This window comes from Eumetopias jubatus, unplaced genomic scaffold (assembly GCF_037043125.1).
Source record: "Eumetopias jubatus isolate StellerSeaLion01/CBP00866 unplaced genomic scaffold, mEumJub1_p1.0 scaffold_1, whole genome shotgun sequence".
NCBI classification, from domain to species: Eukaryota; Metazoa; Chordata; class Mammalia; order Carnivora; family Otariidae; genus Eumetopias; species Eumetopias jubatus.
In genome coordinates, this window is record NW_028274807.1 from 197,121,460 (window position 1) to 197,140,346 (window position 18,887).

The window sequence follows — 18,887 nt, forward strand, 5'->3', positions numbered from 1 at the left end:
TATCACTCCTATGTGAAAAGTGAGAAATAAATTTGATTAAATGCAAATGATATTATTTGTACTGTAATAGAGTCAAGGCAAATAAAAGGTATTCCTGCTAGGCATTTGTGTGTCAGATTATAGACTATAAAGAGTCATGCAGCTCAAAACTTAACTGTTCATTTTCTTACAGCTGAACAAAGCACAGAAATCTTTCTGCTTATAATTCCTATTGATATTTTAATTACAACAGTTTAATTCTATTTAAATTTTGTATCTAAAGTTGAGTCCCCAGAATAAGCATAGGCAGCTCTTAGAGAATTCATTAGCTGAAACAGTACTTAAAAGATGGTTCATCTTGGTTTCCCCATCCTGTTTAAAACAATCATTGGGGGTTGCCTGCTCAGTCGGTAGAGCAATGCGACTCTTGATCTCAGGGTCGTGAGTTCAAGCCCCACATTGAGCATGGAGCCTACTTTAAGTACATACATACATACATACATACATACATAAACAAAAACAAATAAACATTGGGAATTCAGACAATACTGAAACCACTGCATCGTCATTAAAAATAATAGGAAATAGGGGTGCCTGGATGGCTCAGTCATTAAACGTATGCCTTCGGCTCAGGTCATGATCCCAGGGTCCTGGGATCGAGGCCCACATTGGGCTCCCTGCTCAGTGGGAAGCCTGTTTCTCCCTCTCCCACTCCCCCTGCTTGTGTTCCCTCTCTCGCTGTCTCTCTCTCTCTCAAATAAATAAATAAAATCTTTAAAAATAATAATAATAATAATAGGAAATAAGTAATAACGTAACTCTCATGGTGCAGGTTAGGTTCTACCGTATAGCCAAATAGAGGCAACAAGGTAAAAATATATCTTAACTGGGCAAAATCAGAATAAGCTGGTATTTATCAGGACAGATAACTAACCTTTCAAATAGTAGGAATTAAAATTCTTATACTTGCTGGATTCTAGAAAATAAGGTTGTTAACAACATATGTTTCATGGTTTTGCATTTATAACTTCTGTTTTCATTATTTGATCAGTAAAATTTATGGTGTTTTTACTTAATGCAAATTTTGGAGGTTTTGTACCCAAATAGGATATAGAAAGTCAGTTTATTTGATCCTCTTAAAGTAACATGGAAATTAAAGCTGCCACTCATTAAGAAAATAGCCTAGAAATTTGTCTTTTATACTCTTTGTCTTGAAAAAGATAGCGACAGTCTTATAGATGTCGAGAGGTTCCCTATTAACTCAATTTTTTTTTTTTTAAAGATTTTATTTATTTGACAGACAGCGAGAGAGGCAACGTAAGCAGGGGGAGTGGGAGAAGGAGAAGCAGGCCTTCCGCAGAGCATGGAGCCCGATGCGGGGCTGGATCCCAGGACCTGGAATCATGACCTGAGCTGAAGGCAGATGCCTAATGACTGAGCCACCCAGGCACCCCATTCACTCAACAATTTTTGTCCTTAGTTTCTTTTCTTCCTCAGTCTTTTTTTTTTTTTTTTTTTTAGTCAAAATAATGAGTTTAGTGTAAAGGAAGACATATTCTCAGCCAACCCAATCACCTGCCTACAACCTTCTTCTAAGTTAGAATTTCCTAATAGAAACCTTGCTTGGTTAAGTCAGGAATTCTGTACCTTTCCCCCTTTTTAAATTTACTTCTTGACAGTTGTCTGGCACATAGGTAGGAGAGTGTGAGGAATAGAGAAATGGCTGAGGCCTAGCTGGTAGCACACTAGAGTTCTGAAGGGTCAGCTCTTAGCATGGCTAATCTACCTCCTTTCCAAGGACACATGGCCAGTGGTGCCTGACAGGAGCTGGACTACCGTCCATTGTTTCTACATCAGAACAACACGGAAATCTACAGCAGTGCTGACCAAATAGAACTTTCTATGATGATGGAAATGTTGTTTTCTCTGCCCCGTCCAGTATTGTAGCCACTAGTCACATGTGACTATTGAGCTCTTGAAATGTGGCTGGTGCGACTAAGGAACTAGATTTTAAATTTTATTTCAATTTAAATAGCCACATGTGGCTAGTGGCTAATGTATTATATAGCACAGTCCTAGGGAGATTTGTTGGCAGAAGGATGATAGTTGAGTGTCATCAAAAGCAACAAAAATAGGGGTGCCTGGGTGGCACAGTCAGTTAAGCATCCGATTCTTGGTTTCAGCTCAGGTCATGATCTCATACTCCTGGGATCAAGCCCCACCTCAGGCTCCACGCTCAGCGAGGAGTCTGGTTAGGACTCTCTGTCTCTCTGCCCCTCCATTCCACGCACACATGCTCTCTCTTGCTTTCTATAAAATAAATCATTAAAAAAAGGCGGGGCACCTGGGTGGGTCAGCCATTAAGCGTCTGCCTTCAGCTCAGGTCATGATTCCGGGGTCCTGGGATCGAGCCCCGTGTCAGGCTCCCTGCTCGGCGGGAAGCCTGCTTCTCCCTCTCCCACTCCCCCTGCTTGTGTTCCCTCTCTCGCTGTCTCTCTCTGTCAAATAAATAAATAAAATCTTTAAAAAAAAAAACAACAAAAATGAAGGAGTGGGCAGGAGCTAGACAGCGTGGCTCCATATGTCACCTTCCACTGTGCTGGGGCTTATCATCCCCATCTTTTATTTCCCATTGTGCCTATCCTGCCCCCCTCTAATTTTGATGAACATCAGTCTCATAAATACCTGCAGATTGATTATAGATTGTCATTTACAAGTTCGAGTTCCACATCTATTCTTTGTGGGTATTGAGAATACTCAGCACATTACTCTTAGAGTTGGCAGGGATAAGTCTGAGTCTATAATTTTAAATTCTAGGTGCTAGCCACGTAGGCTGGTACTGAGAGCTGTTTGTGCATAGTTGTATGCTTCACTCCCGAGATGTTCTCCAAATGTTCGTATCTTTTTAAGCAGTACGTGGAATCTGCATATAGTGTGCAAGTGCTTCAGTCAAAAGATTTAAAAGTCTATCCTATGTGCATACAGAGTTAGGGCCCACGGTGACTTTTCACTTTGTGTAAAATGTAAAAGGGACATGGGGTACCTGAGTGGCTTGGTTGGTTAGGCATCCGACTCTTGATTTCAGCTCAGGTCATGATCTCAGGGTTGTGGGATCAAGCCCTGCGTCGGGCTTCCCCACTCAGCTGGGAGTCTGCGTGAGTGTCTCTCTCTCCCTCTGCCCTTCTCCCCATGCATGCACTCTCTCTCTCTCTCAAATAAATAAATATTTTTTAAAAAATATAGGGATGCCTGGGTGGCACAGTTGGTTAAGCATCTGACTTTTGGTTTTGGCTCAGGTTGTGATCTCAGGGTCTTGGGATTGAGCTCCACGTTGGGCTCTACACTCAGTGCAGAGTCTGCTTGAGATTCTCTCTCACTCTGCCCCTCCTGCTCATGCTCTCTCTCTTTCTCTCTCTTTAAAATAATAAATAAATAAATCTTTAAAGTAAAATATATAAGGGACTTTATGAGAGTTGGTATTAGCAATAGCCATAGTGTCTAAAAGATACCAGAATTCTTAAGACTTTTAAGCAAAATAAGTAATATCAATTTTAAGCCATCATAATTAGTTACAAATGTTTGTATTAGAAGAAAAGTAGTGAATGGACTCTGACATATCTGCCTCTCATTTACCATCTTAAGACCTCTTCGTTATACATATATATATATCCCCTTTCATGGTATTGTGAGTACATTCTCTTTTCATTAACCTTCATGAAGAGGCTAGATCACCATGGTTCTTCATTAAGGTATCTTAAAACCTCCCTGATTTTTTTTTTTTCCTCTTTCTGGGGTTTGCATGTTAACCTAACTAACAGAGGTTTTCCATTAGGGTTGTTGCTAATATATTTGCTTTGTAATTGACCACCTTGGCACCCTAGGTCCTCTTATTACTTCTTATAGTGTTTTGTTCTTCTGGATTTTCAGGTAGACTGTCATACTGCCTAAATACAGTGGTGCTTTTGCCTCCTTTCTATCTTGAAGGTGCCCCTTCTGGGCTTCTCATCAGTATCACAAGTAAAGAGGTCAGCTAGTGCTTGTTAGGATTTTTGTACTGGACTTTCAGTAAGGGTGTTTCATCATTTTCGTAAAGGTAAATTGTAGTCATGTGTTTGTCTTTCACAGAACAAAGCTAAAGAACCAAGAATATGAAACTTTGGATCATTTGGAGTGTGATCTGAATTTAATGTTTGAAAATGCCAAACGCTATAATGTTCCCAATTCAGCCATCTACAAGCGAGTTCTGAAATTGCAGCAGGTCATGCAGGTATGATTCCTGGGATTTGCTTAGCTGTGGTATGTATAATTGAAATAATTTTACAGACTTTGAGTGTGTACTTCTAAGATGTGTGACTTCTCCCAGCGATATCACATCATTTATTTCAACCACAAGTACTGCTGAGTATTTTTTTTAGAGTTGTCAGGCCCATGTAGAGTAGAAATAATAATTTAGACTGGGTTAGCTTTGTGAGTGGAGGAGCAGGGATTTGTGCCTGGGGAGTCATTTTAGGGTCCTCAGGAAGTTTCCCTCCAGTCACAGATGGTACTCCATCATTTAGATTTTATTTCTTCGGTTCTAGACTTGTGTCTGTTAGGGTAGCATTGGTCCTAGGAGAAAGAACATCTTAAAGCTAATTAATCATTGTACAGTGTTCAAGAATTTATCAGATCCTTTCTGAGAGCACGTCCTAGTGGGCAACAGGGAGTCATGGGTGATCTAGGGGTTTTGAAGAAAGGCATAGATATGAAATACAAATTGTGTCTGTCAGTTTTGGGTAGAATCTTTCTGGAAAGAGAATCGCAGAGCAAGGAAGCAACAGAAGCAATTTTAAATAACCCTGGAGAATCTTCACTCTGTGTAGTCGATCCTGACATCGGTGCTGCACATTTCTCGTATTGCCTTTCAGCGCTGTGCATGCGTTCCCTAAGTCCGTAATGGTTGGACTTTCAGCTGTTTGGCAGAAGGTCTTTAAAAATGCATGTGTTGAAAGTAGATCTTCTTTTCACCTCTCTCATTAAACTTTCTTCTTCGCCACACCATCGCTGAAGAAGGCAAGGGTACCAAAGACTGTCTTTAGTTGGCTTCACCTAAAAATGGCAGGACACCCCTACAACTTGCCTCAGCGCTTTCAACAAGCTGGTGCCGTTGTAGTCTTGCAGTTGAGCTAGTGTGGATTCCTCAACTCTCTGGATCCAGTTTTTAACCTACTTTTCTGTAGGTCATGCAAGCTTTTGTTAAACTGGGTTATTGAAAATGTTTACTGACTCTTTAATTTTGTGCATCTTACATGTGGTTGTATTTTTCTAAGAGAATCTGATATGTCTGGCTCTTTAATATTCATATATTCTAGGAGCATTCAGCAGGATGAGCTTAACTCCACGGTATGCTCTGTTTCAGGCAAAGAAGAAGGAGCTTGCCAGGAGGGATGACATTGAGGATGGAGACAGCATGATTTCTTCAGCCACCTCTGATGCTGGTAGCGCCAAAAGAAAAAGGTACGTATTCTTCTCCTAGATGGAGACAGCGCTATTATTTTGTTTTTGATAAGTGCAGGAAAAATGTGTTTTTAAGCTGTCAGGTATGAATTCTCTTATAAGCTCTAATTATTTGCTAACAGATCTTCTGTTAGAATTTATTTGTGAGTGGTATGATCAGCACTGCTGTTGGTGCAAGTGCCGTAATGGCTGTAGACCACATGGATGAAAGTGACAGCTACTTATGGGGCTCGGCAAAGCATCTTACTCTGTTGGCCGTCTGGGCCGTTTTGCTTTCATGTGGCATTTCAGGAGTGCCACTTAAATCTAATTTCGGTAATTTCTATGTGGTGAATTGCAAAACATTTCAGTACTATCACTGCAGTGAAGTCAGTTGCTGATACTCCTGTGTCTTTGTTTTTCCTTATTAATCTGATCTTTATTTGCCATTTTAAGGATGTCAGATTGCAGACAACCACGTCATAGCTTCTTGTAGTTCATAAAATGCTAAGCTAGATGTTTGGTTTTTCTCTCTTTCTAATCTTTCTCCGAACTTCACTCACCCTTCCTTTCTCTCATGGGTTCTGTGGAAGGGCACCTCACTGTAAGACTCTGAAGCTGGACTCCTATAAAGAATCCTGCAAGAACATCTCTTTTGTCTACTCCTCCCACACAGAGTTTCTCTGGCTCGATCTTTGTGGAACACCATATTCTCCCTCAGCCTTAACTGTCTCACCATCTTTGTAGCATTGGTTGCTCCAGGGAGAATGCCTTAAACAAGAAATAAGCTAATCACTAGTAGCGGGTGCAGATCCAGAGTTGAATGAAGGAGTCACTAGTAACTGTTGACACTGTTTTGTTCATGCATTAATAGATCCACTAAGATCAGAGGATTTAAAAAAGTGGTTTACAAAAGAGAAACTGCCCTATCTTTTCCTCTTATAAATAGCATTTGGGAAAAATTTTTTAGTTTTGAGAGTAACTGCTGTGCTATGCCATGGTAACTAAATTGATTGGTATACCCTGAGATGTGAGTCTCCTCCATTACTGGCCTATGAATTTCATCCTTCCAAGTTCTTAATTCCTTGTTATACCAGGGACAACGAAGAAAAATGTGAAACCAGATCAGAGACATCAAATCAAGGACATCTTTGAGTGTAATTATATAACTCTACTACAGCATCACCTGTGTTTTCCAGATCAGTCACCCATCAAAGATAAAAACTTCTAAGACAAAAGAAGGTAATGGAGGCAAAAGTGATGGTACAGTTAGTGCCAACACTGAATGGAAAGAGAGATCTGAAACTAGTTGAGCCTTATAACAGTTCTGAGGAAGCATTAACCCAGGCCAGATCCTTAATGACCACTCTGTCTCTGTGGCTTTTAGTTGGTGGGGCAACCCAAGTAAATCACAGGAAAGTTATTACTCTAAAATCTCCCGCAAAAAGAAAACTAAGTATTGTTGAAATCATAAAATCCTACTTCAGATAAAACGTCTCTGTGAACAGGTTTCCTAGGAAGTGTTTTGAATAATAAAGTGAAAAACACAAATAAGAGAAGAACAAATTTAAATCCTAGCTAAAGCAATAAAAGAACATACCTGGTTTTGAAATACAGGCATAAGTGGACATTAAGAGGTTCAGAGAAGCAGGTCCTATCTATGCTTTGAACTGTGTGGCAAAGAAAGAAACATTAACGAGCCTTTTAGAAGGTAGCTCGTTATGTTAGGTTTTGCTAGCGAGAAATAGACTTTTCCGGAATTCAGGCAAATACAGCTGCCTGGTAGGTTAAATTCAGCTTGCCCAGTGAAGTCAGGGCCAGGTTTTTCAAGTACCACTTAACTCCTAAATATTGTGTATGATTCTATCTTTGCCTTATTTTTTTAATATCAAAGAGTGTGAAAAATATTAATGTATGTTATCTTCATTCCGGGAGTGCATTCTTCTCCCCCACCCCTTTGCCCAAAAGTCTACCTGCTGTCATCCATGTTAAAATGTTCCAAGTATTCTTAATATCTTTTATCTTTTGGATTGAATAATCCTCTTTTTTCTCAACCGTATTTGGTTTGTACATGACCCTCCAATGTTGCTTGTTTTGTTTCTCTTCACATGTAATGTTTGTTTCTGCTTTCCCAGGAACACTCTTGACAGTGAGATGTTGGGTCTCAGGAGGCTCTCCAGGTGTGCAGTCCTTTTTTATGCATAAACATATTTTTAAAAGTATAATTTCTGTGGCATGGTCAGTACTGATTAGGTGAAAAGTGAAGTCTTCAGCATGTGAAATAAGTTTTCATTTGGGTGCCAGTTGTTTTTATGAATAAAGAAAGCAGTATAGTTTAGAAGTATAGCTGGTAGAATAAATTTAGAATTAGTTCGCCTTGATATGTTCTGAAGCCTTAATTTGTTGCTAGCTTTGCCAGTGGCCACAAGCCCTCTCACTGGTCACTGTGGTTGTGCTTGTGCAACAGAAGGTAGAGGCTGAGAATATGATGGCATCAGCAGCGCCCAGAGGCTGGCAGACACTGGTGCCCTTTCAAGGATGTCTTTTACACACTTGGGGGTGGTGGAGGGATCAAAACCAATGTTGAAGTCAGGTGATATCAGCCTGAGTTGGCACCTGTGCATTGGGTTAGCACTTCTCGAGCATGAATACATTTTGTCAGTCTCTGATCTTGCCCATGTTTTATTTCTTTGAAAGCATCCATTCTTTTGCATGTCACTTATGATTTTTAAAAGAGCCTATGAGTTGCCATGTTATAGTCCTAGTCATCGTTGTGTGGTGCTTTTATTTTCACCTTAGCCTTCTGGCGTTCATGGAGTGTCAATTGCTTGCGGAACACCAGACTCCACTCTTACAGGCCATAAAGGAAAATGTTTAGGCATCACCTCCACGTGCCAGGAACTTACTGGCCAGGAAGAAAGGCAGGTTGAAAACAAATGAAATTATGTGGGAGCAGGGTCATAGAATAATTGCACAAGGTACACAGTTGTGTAGTTTTATGGAACTACATACATGACTGCCCAAAGAGCTCCAGGAAATGTGATTTCCCTATCATGCTTTTCTTTGCAAGTTAGATGTTAATAAAGTTATCTGCATGTTTCTCCCATATGTAGTCCACTCTGTTAACTCTGTGTTATCAGTTACCTTCTTCCTAATATTTTCCTTAAGAAAAATTTTCTTAGATCACGAACTTAAGAAAAGACCATGGGTTATATTTCGCTTACATCTTTCATAGTGTGTATGGTACTAACTCTCAGTAATAGTAGAAATAGAAATGTGGGGCATCTGGAGTAATATTATAACCCCAGGCTCTTAGAACCTAACTGCCCAAGTTCAAATCCTAGTTATTCTAATTAGCTCTGTGATTTGAGCCTCACCTCAATTTCCTCATCTGAAAAAAGAGTTGATAACTATACCTACGTAAGATCATCGTGAGGACCTGGGTGGTTGATGTGTTTAAAGCCCTTAGAACTGGGCCTAGGTACAGTTAGTACTCAAAATCCAACTCTGATTATTTTCTGGAAGTAGTTCCTGTTGACATCAAGGCTCGGTAGATTTCATTTTGGTTTTAGTCCTCTGTTGCTAGTCTGGGAAACTCTTTAGAAAAGGTTTATTATTTATTAAAAGGTTTTATTCCTTGAAGAGTTGAAGATGCAGTGAATGTAGCCAGCCTGGTAAAGGAGAGAACCTTTGGGTTTACTTAGCTTAACAGCAGACACCACTGAAACTCTAGAATCAGGGAGTTAAATGCTGGGAGACCTGGGAGCCTATGAACAGGGTAGAGAGGCCCACGGTAAGTGCTGACTTTTGGGAAAGGGAGGGACATCATAAAAGCAGCCTGGTGATTATCAGCTGATGCAAGTCTTAGTTCTGATTGCTCACTTTATGACCTTAAGTATTTGCTTGACCCTTGTAATCCTCCAGTTTTCCAACTGCAAAGTTGGGATAGTAAGTGTACCTGGTTCTTAGAGCTTGAGGATTAAATGACGTCACACATATAGTGCTTTACTAGTACAGCCCCTGGCACATGGTAGAAGTGTTAGCTATAACCATAAATGGGAATTTTGTGTGTATATATGCAAACGTGAATACATATAATAATAAATAATAGCTTCAGAGGAAGTATAATGTTAAGGACATTTGAGAATATAGTCAGCCACAAAGTATGAGGGTGAGGACTAACACTGTGGCATGAAAAATTGAAAGGAAAGATCAGATCCAGAAGGGCTTTGAAGGTTCCTCTAAAACTTGGTGATAAACTAAGAGAAGCAAAAAGTGAGTGATTGCAGTGTTTCAAGCTGGGTTGGGAGTCAGGAGGATGGTGGTAGTGCTGGCCCTGGAAAATCAGATTCAGAACAGAGCCTCTTGTAGCTTCTCATCTTTGTGCAAGTTAGAAAAAGCACCCATTTCTCAAGACACTTTGATTTGTTGGAAAATTGCTGTAATGATTTTGTTAGCACAGAACCCTTCATGGCCCATCTCCTGTAAAATTCTAGAGCTGCATATTTATTATAACAATGTCTGTTATCTAAATTGGTGTCCCCTTAAGTGTGGCACCCATAAGTGCACAAAGTTAAACAGCCCTGGTTTTGAACTCCTTTAACATATTTTACTTCAGTATGTTTAAAGGAGCTGATTAAAAAAAGAAGAGTGAGTATGCCAGTTACAAGGTGTGAGATTAATGTCCTTTTTCCAAAATGGGTAGGAGTAAACGAACTATGTACGGTTAGTGGTGTGGGAGAGGAGGACAGGTAAGATACATAGAGGGGTTCTAAGAAGAATCTGAAAAGCAAAGTGACATTGAAAACAGTAAACGGAAAGTACCAGTTAGGGAAATATGGTTTCTGTCTTTTTGTAATTCTTCCCTCATTTCAGAAAGTATATGAAGTTGCTTTCAAAAGTCACATGTAATAAAGTTCGGCATCCATATTGGACAAAGAGCAAAAACACCAACCACCCAAGCTAATATAGTTGTTATGGAAGAGTCTGAAATTTAACTCAGTTTTTTCTGATAGCCAGATTAAAACTAATGGGCCAGTAGTTCTCAGTGTCAAAGGCAATATAGGGATCAGGAAAGATGTCAACAAAATAACAAAACTGGGTTTACCCAGTTCAGAGAAGGTTGTACGTGACCCTAACAACACAAGTTTTACTTGCCTTTGAGGATGGAAACCAGTTACACATCACTCTTAAAGAGTGAACGAATGATACAAATGGGGAGAGGATACTATTGGTTATAAAAGTCCTAAAACAATACATTTCAGTTATTAGAGCAGCCTCTTAAATAAATTCAGATTTCACATTTTTTAAAAATTTTATTTATTGGAGAGAGAGAGAGAGAAATCACAAGCATGGGGAGGGGCAGAGGGAGAAGCAGACTCCGCTGAGGAGGGAGCCCAGTGCAGGGCTCAATCTCTGGAGCTCGGGATCATGACCTGAGCCGAAGGCAGATACTTGACCAACTGAGCCACCCAGGAGCCCCCAGATTTCACATTTTGGATATGTCCCATTCAAAGCTGCTTGGTGTCAGAGCTATCCCACTTTCCATTCTTTTACTTTGTTGGCATTTTCCCTAAAATTCAGTAAAAAAAACTTTCCCTCCTCTTTAAAAAAACTCCTAAAAATCTGCCCTAGACCCACTCTCAGATTTGTAGAGTATTTGTAGCTTCATACAGAAAAGGCCAGTGATGATTGGGGGTGATATACTGGAACTAGGAAGGGAGGAGAGCTTACCTGGACCAAGAAAGAAACCTTGAATTGTTCTGTGTGATATTCCTGGATTTTGAGTTGATTATTGGAGAGACTTTTTTAAGCTCACAGGTTCACAATGGGATTTCTGAGTTTTCCTTTTGTAGTTTGACCCCCACAAGTGAGATCTAAAGAAACTATAACTATCTTTAGTAGTTTTAAGCATAGATTTCTGTGATGTCAAATTCAGATTTGGAAATTTTTCTTTAGAGGCTTCCTGAAGGTTAATGTCATCTGTGTTCTAATCTCTGCCTGCATGTGGAGCTCTGTGGTTTGGAGCTCTGTTCCAAGTTCCCCTTCCATTATCCACCTACTGAGTCCTGGACTGAGAGGACTCTTGCTGTCACACCAGTGCAACCAGATACCTCTTTGGGGAAATTGTTCCCACTGAATGAAACTTCTCCTAACATATCTAACAATTACTTACTTGACATAGAGACACAAAAATACTAAGAGGAGAAAATGGCAGAAATGATCCTGGAGCCACTCAAGATTACCCAAGGGAAATGAGCAGTCTGAGTGAAGGCACAGGAAACGGAGGTCCTTTTTCCCTCCTAACTGACCACTTTCAGGCTGTCTTAGCTCCATCATGCTTGGAAGATAGGCATTTCTGACACATTTTAAAAGCTTGACTTAAAGATAGAAATTTCTTTTCTTGTCTGTTAATTCTTTATTGGGGTTTTGTTTCTTTTTTTAAAAAAGCATATTTTGAACTTTGGAGAGAAAATATCTGGCCTTTGGCCTCTTTATGATCCAGCAGTAGAGTGAGTCTCCTGGACTAGGAGACCCATTTTGAGGAGACCCATTCAGCCACATTGCTTCAGAAATGAACTTCCTTCCATTTGTAAGACAGGAAACAGATAAAAAATATTTATCTCGGGCGCCTGGGTGGCTCAGTTGGTTAAGCGACTGCCTTCGGCTCGGGTCATGATCCTGGAGTTCCGGGATCAAGTCCCACATCGGGCTCCCTGCTCAGCAGGGAGTCTGCTTCTCCCTGTGACCCTCTTCCCTCTCGTGCTCTCTGTCTCTCATTCTCTCTCTCTCAAATAAATAAATAAATAAAATCTTTAAAAAAAAATATTTATCTCTAAATAGTACATTATATGACATTATCAGTGTTTATTGAATAGAAATTAAGTCATAAATTATTTCTTATTACCTACCTGAGTGTTCATCTGGAGACTGCTGGCTTGAGTCTTGTTAGAATTTATCATTGTCCTGAAAACATACAAATAGTGGGCCAGAAATCATGCTGGAAGGTCATCTCTTCTAATAATTCACTGGACAACTCACCTTGGCAAGTCATTTATCCTTTCTGAGCCAGTTTCCTCAACAAATAGGAGACAGCCTATCTGTTCTCTTGGGCTCCCTTTTAACTTGGGCTCTGATCTGTGGTCCCTTGACTTTGTTCCACACCACGCACATCTGTTGCTTAGTGTCACATCTCACTGGGAGAATTTGGAGAACAAGACAGGGACTCACATTCAAGGATGAAAATTATTTAAGAGCTCAGGTGAACCACAGAGCATTTACTCCTGAAGCTAGGTTGGGATGTTGGAATAATGCCCATGGAGCTGGAGGAAGCGGGGACTGACCTAGACAAGATAAATGTAGGAGAGACTTATACCCACTATAGAGACTAGTCTTGCAGATAGCCTCCTGTTGTTTCCTGGTAACCAGGATATGCAGGTGTTCAGAGTGATTGTCTTAAGAGATGGCACATTCTCTTTGTGTGTGTTTGGTTTTAGTTTTTTGAAGTGAGGACTGTTAGTAACAGGGAATTAGTAATTTTATTCCATTTTTGCTGTGTTCTTAAAAACAAACATTTCAACTGATAACAGAATTTCATTTTCTTTGGGTGTTAGAGAAGTTTTTTTTCAAGCATTGCATTTCGTAAAAATTCTAAACAGGTTTGTCTGGTGTTCGTTGGCTGCTCCTGCCAGAGTCACTATGTTTTAACTATTTGGAAATTCTCCTATATTTGCTTATAGCTGCCAGCATGTTTACTGTGTTTGTGGCATATGTAATCAATAAATTATCATTATGAAGCACCTTCCCACATGATTAATTTTTCATTTCATGTTCATCCCTGTATGAAGAAAACTGAACCTCTTCTCATTTCTCCCCTTTTCTACCCCCCCGCCAACAGTAAAAAGAACATAAGAAAGCAGCGAATGAAAATCTTATTCAATGTTGTTCTTGAAGCTCGTGAGCCAGGTTCAGGCAGAAGACTTTGTGATCTCTTTATGGTTAAACCATCCAAAAAGGACTATCCTGACTATTATAAAATCATATTGGAGCCAATGGATTTGAAAATAATTGAACATAACATCCGCAATGACAAGTATGCAGGGGAAGAGGGAATGATAGAAGACATGAAGCTGATGTTCCGGAACGCCAGGCACTACAACGAGGAGGGCTCCCAGGTAAGGATGTGTGGGAATCCTGGGGTGGGCATGTTTTCTTTTGGGTGCTGGTAGCATAATGCATTTTGAGAGACTGGATCTAGAGGCCCTCCCTTAGGTTGCTCTTCTCAACGATTAGCTTTGTCTTTTCTTAATTGTTAACATGGCAATCCATTGCAAAGGTTAGAAGTTCAAACTCTGTATAAGCTGACATCCTGTATTTGAATCTTGCTCTGCCAGTCCCCCTGTGAGTGACTTACCTTCTTCTGAGCCTCATTCTCCCTATCTGTGCCCTTGAGATATTGATAGGGCCATTGTAGGATTTAAACAAGAGAGCATACACAGAGCACATAGTGCCCAAATGAAAGCCAGTGACAGTAAAATCTTTGCTCATTGTTACTACCCGCAATAGCCATACTTCTCCAGGGATAGTCCACAAAATGGTATGATTATATAAGAATCAGGATGTTCTCAGAAAGGCACCTCTAAGTAATTGATTTTGTTATGAAGTATCTTGATTTTCAGTTCCTTATCAGTGTAGCTATAATACATTCTTCCTTCTTTGATATTTTTTGTTTCATATTCTGTATCTTTTTATTGAAGTATAATTGACATGTAACATTAGTTTCAAGTGTACAAAATAATGATTTGATATTTATACATACTGCACTTGATCACAATGTCTAGTTAACATCTGTCATCATGCATAGTTATAAAATTCTTTTTCTTGTGATGAAACTTTTAAAATCTGTCTCAGCAACTTTCAGATATGCAGTGCAGTGTTAATAACTATAGTCACGATGCTGTACACTGTGTCCTCGTGACTGATGATCGTATAACTAGAAGTTTGCAGTTTTGGACCGCCTTCATCCATTTCACCCATTCCCTACCCTCTGCATCCGGCAACCACCAATTTGTTCTCTATCTGTGAGCTTGGGTTTTTTGGTTTTGGTTTTGGTTTTTCAGAATATACATATGCGTGAGATGATATAGTATGTCTTTCTCTGACTTATTTCAACTAACATAATGCCCTCATGGTCCATCTGTATTGTTGCTTCCGTATCTTGTTTATGGTAAGTAATGCAGTGAACATGGATAAGGGTGCATATACCTTTTCGAGTTTCCTTTATCTACTTTAAATCTTCCAGACATAAAATAATATCATGTATTTCCTTTCTTCTTGCTATTACAAAATAAAGTAGGCACTGAGGGTACTTGTGATCAAACCCACTGTCATAGGGGGATGTAGCTGTACGGGCCATTAGGTGAGTAACCTTGTTCTTGGCTATGTATTACCACCCTTGGCTCCGTCTTCAGAGAAAGATCCTAAGCAGGGATTGTTGCTTTTCACAGATCAGAGGCCAGATTGTGAATTCAGACTGATATTAAATCCCATTTAACAATATTTGAGGTATTGCTGTCCAACTATCATATACTTTTTAATTTTTATTTCCCATTGAGCTAAGTCTGCTACCTTGAGGGTCCAGTGGAAGAGAGATTTATGAAGAAAGCAACACATATAATTATGTTTTAGAACTTCTGTAAAAACTTGCAGTGATTCTGCTGCAGTAGTTCTCAGACTTTAGCATGCATGTCTGCACATTAGAATCACCTGGAAAGCTTAAACAACAAACCATTTGAGGCTGAGGCCCACCCTGCAGAGATGCGATTTGCTTGCTCTCTAGTGATCTCAAGCTTTATGTCTTTAGTTCCCAACTATGCTAATGTGTGTTTTTAAAACTTCTTTATAGATGCATATTCTACTTCAATAGAACGTTTTTTAGAAAATAATTTTAAATATATTTATGGAATATAGGTGTACAACGACGCACACATCCTGGAGAAGTTACTCAAGGATAAAAGGAAAGAGCTGGGCCCGCTGCCTGATGATGACGATGTGGCTTCTCCCAAACTCAAGCTGAGTAAGGCAGCCTCAACGCTTGTTACTCAGTTTAGTCTGTCAAGGATAGAGTACTGATTCACTGAAATAATGTCTAATTAAGTGGTGAATATGTTTGAACTCACACTCCAGCAGGGAGTTTCTTTCCTTCTCTCAAGCACTCTGTATTTTAAGTAGTTAAACTGTGGAAAGCATGTGGGGAATAGATTAAAAAGTCAGAGGTTTTGTTTACTCTCTAAATGCTGTGGACATTTTGTAAATATTAAGTAGTAAGAATAGATATTTTTTTCTATATATTATGCCTGTAAGAGTGTAGTGGCAGATTCGGTTTTTTGTATGTTTGTTTGCTGAGTACTAGCATTAAAAGTGAATCCCAACAGCAGATCCTAGACAGAATTTGAGAAGTTAGAGATGCTCAGCCACTGTACTGTAAGTTAACTCCCTTGTCTTTTGAGTGTGGTCTGTGGATGGTGATTTTATTAGAACTATGAGGATAGGAAAGACAACAAAAGCATTTGATAGTATTGAACTAAATAAGAGGATTCTGCCTTATTTAAAATATATAAATAAAATAAATACCAAGCAAATTACAATGGTATTTTCATATATTCTTTGGAACTATATTTGCTGAAAGGGGGAAAACAAACAGACCCTGCCTTTTTTTAAAATATGAATTGACTATAAACTGAATATTATAATAGTTTGGGGTATGATTTATTGCTAAGTGATGATTCCTTCTTATTAAGGCGTTTATCCTTTCTTGGAATTGTAAAAGCATGCAGAAGGTTTGCAGAAATGTTAATCTTTTATTCTACTTTTTAGGGACACAGTGCCTTTTAAAAATAGAATTAATTCCAGGGGGTGCCTGACTGGCTCAGTCAATGGAGCATGCAACTCCTGATCTCGGGGTTGTGAGTTCAAGCCTCACATGGGGTGCAGAGATTACTTTGAAAAAATAAATTTATGGGCCACCTGGGTGGTTCAGTAGGTTGAGCATCTGACTCTTGGTTGCAGCTCAGGTCATGATCTTAGGGTCCTGGGATCATGCTTCATTGGGCTCTGTGCTCAGCGGGGGACGGGGTGGGTGTCTGCTTGAGATTCTCTCCCTCTGTCCCTCCTCCCACTTGCCTATGCTCTCTCTAAAATAAATATATCTTTTTAAAAAATTGAAAATAAATTTAAAAAGATTTTAAAAAACAAGTGATTTTGTAAATTGAGTTAGGAAATAGATAATTAACAGTAACTATGTATAAATACACATATATTTTTTAAAGTTTAGGGAAAGGAAATTTTAATGTGTAATGTTGATTTTCTTTTCATTTCTCTATATTATGAAAGATTTCAAACATATATGAAGAATGGTACAACAAAGCCCTGTATGTACCAGTTACTCAGCATTTCTCAAGATTGTGCCATACTTACTTCCCACATCCACTTTTCTCTCTCTCTCTCTTTTTGTTCTAAATTATTTTAAAGGAAATTCAGTCATGTCATTTCATTTCTACATAGTTCAGTGTGCATCTCTAAATATGCAGATATTTTCTTAAATAACCATGGAATCATTATTACACCTAACAAAATTAACAGTTTCTTAGTTTCATCTAATACCTGATAAATTTTCAAATTTTACTGCTTATCTCACAAATGTAGTTTTACAGTTGGTTTCTTCAAATCAGGACCTAATTAAATTCTGTATATTTGATTGTTACGCCCTCTGTTCACAGTCTAGAGCAGGCCCCTCCTTTTTTAATCCTCATGCCATTGATTCTTCAGAAACCAGATCACTTTCTTGTACAGTTTCAAATTTTGGATTAATCAGTTCACTTTCTTGTGATATCAGCTAACTTTTCCCTTTATTCTTCTCATTTCTTAAAAAAATGGAAATTTACTCCAGAGGCTTGATTAGATTCATTATCAGCCCGGCAAAGATGCTTGCTTCATAACATAATAGGTTTTCTACACTTACATTGCATCACATCTTGGAGCAATGTCTGGTTGAGGTAGAATCTAAATAAGGTCCATATACCGCACTTGATTGATACTTCTTTTAATCTATAAATCCCCCTCTCATCTTTCTTTTTTTCCTGTGCAGTTTATTTGTTGAAGAAATTGGGGCTGTCCTGTAGCTTCCCACAGTCTGGGCTTTGCCAGTTGCATCCCTTTGCTATAGTTTACATGTTCTAATGTCCTTGATATTTCCTCTAAATTGGTAGTTGGAGCAACAGGCTTGATCACATTTAAATTAGCTTTGATCCTCATCCTCTCCTTTTGGCACAAAAACCAACTTCGGAGGTGATGAATGGTCTTCCATCGCGTGGCCCTGTAGCAGCTGTCGTTTCTCTCACGTGTTAACAGCTATTGATGCGGACTCCATTAATTCATTAAAGATGTATAAAATAACGATAGTCTGATTTTTATCATTCCTTGCTCATTTACCAACTGGAATACTTCTGTATAGAGAAACTTTGCCTCATCCAGTATCTGGTTACCCAGTAGTACAATTTTTGCTTGTTTGTCTTGTTTTGGGTTTTTTGAAAGCATAAAAGATTCTTACCCCCCTTGGTTTACCAGTTTTCAAAGCAATGCATTGGTTTACCAGTATCCTCCAACGTTTACCCAGTTCGTTTGTTCATTTTTATATATCATTAAGAACTACTAAATTTAGATGTGTTGCTGAGTTTTAACTCATTGCAGTTGTTGTCCTTATTGATGCTCCTGTTGTCCCAGACTGGCCGCTATGCTCTACTGACATAACCACAGTAAGAAGGCGGTGACAGATTCTTTACTGTCTTGTGTTTCAAGATACATGAGGCTCATCTTGTGCCAACTGCAAGTCAGCCATTTGCTAAGGAGCTACTGGTGTTAGTATTTGAAATCTGTATTTCAGAATTATGGTCAATACAGTCAAACTATGTGGGGTTATACTGCTACTGTATTGGTCATTGTTTCCAGGATTTTCAGTGGACAGAGCTAGGAAATTGTGTGTTTATGTTATATTTAAAGATAAAATATGTCTTAAGTTCATACTGATGCTCTTAACTGAGATTTGCAACTACAAGATTTTTATTCAGTGTTCTGTTTTAACATCTGGATCTCTTTTTCTCCTGTGATAAAAATCTCAGTTCTTGGGGCGCCTGGGTGGCTCAGTCGGTTAAACGTCTGCCTTCGGCTCAGGTCATGCATGATACCAGGGTCCTGGGATTGAGCCCCTCATCAGCCTCCCGGTTCATCGGGGAGTATCCTTCTCCCTCTCCCTCTGCCCCTCCCTCCACTCGTGCTCACTCTCTCACTCTCGGATCAATAAATAAAATCTTTTTAAAAAAATCTCAGTTCTCAAGGATGTTACAGGTGATGGAATTAGAATGTCACATTACTATTCA

The 18,887-nt window shown here is 39.2% G+C and overlaps 1 protein-coding gene across 3 annotated transcripts in view; it reads left to right on the forward strand.

The window, feature by feature from the left end:
* The window catches only part of PBRM1 (polybromo 1), a 113,239-nt gene that overhangs the window by 45,684 nt on the left and 48,668 nt on the right, over window positions 1-18,887 (forward strand). For all 3 annotated transcript variants that reach the window (XM_028124395.2, XM_028124396.2, XM_028124397.2), the window contains exons 13-17: window positions 4,105-4,246; window positions 5,378-5,475; window positions 7,590-7,634; window positions 13,352-13,628; window positions 15,424-15,529. In XM_028124395.2, coding sequence (XP_027980196.1) covers window positions 4,105-4,246; window positions 5,378-5,475; window positions 7,590-7,634; window positions 13,352-13,628; window positions 15,424-15,529 — 668 coding nt within the window. The remainder of the gene's footprint in view (window positions 1-4,104; window positions 4,247-5,377; window positions 5,476-7,589; window positions 7,635-13,351; window positions 13,629-15,423; window positions 15,530-18,887) is intronic.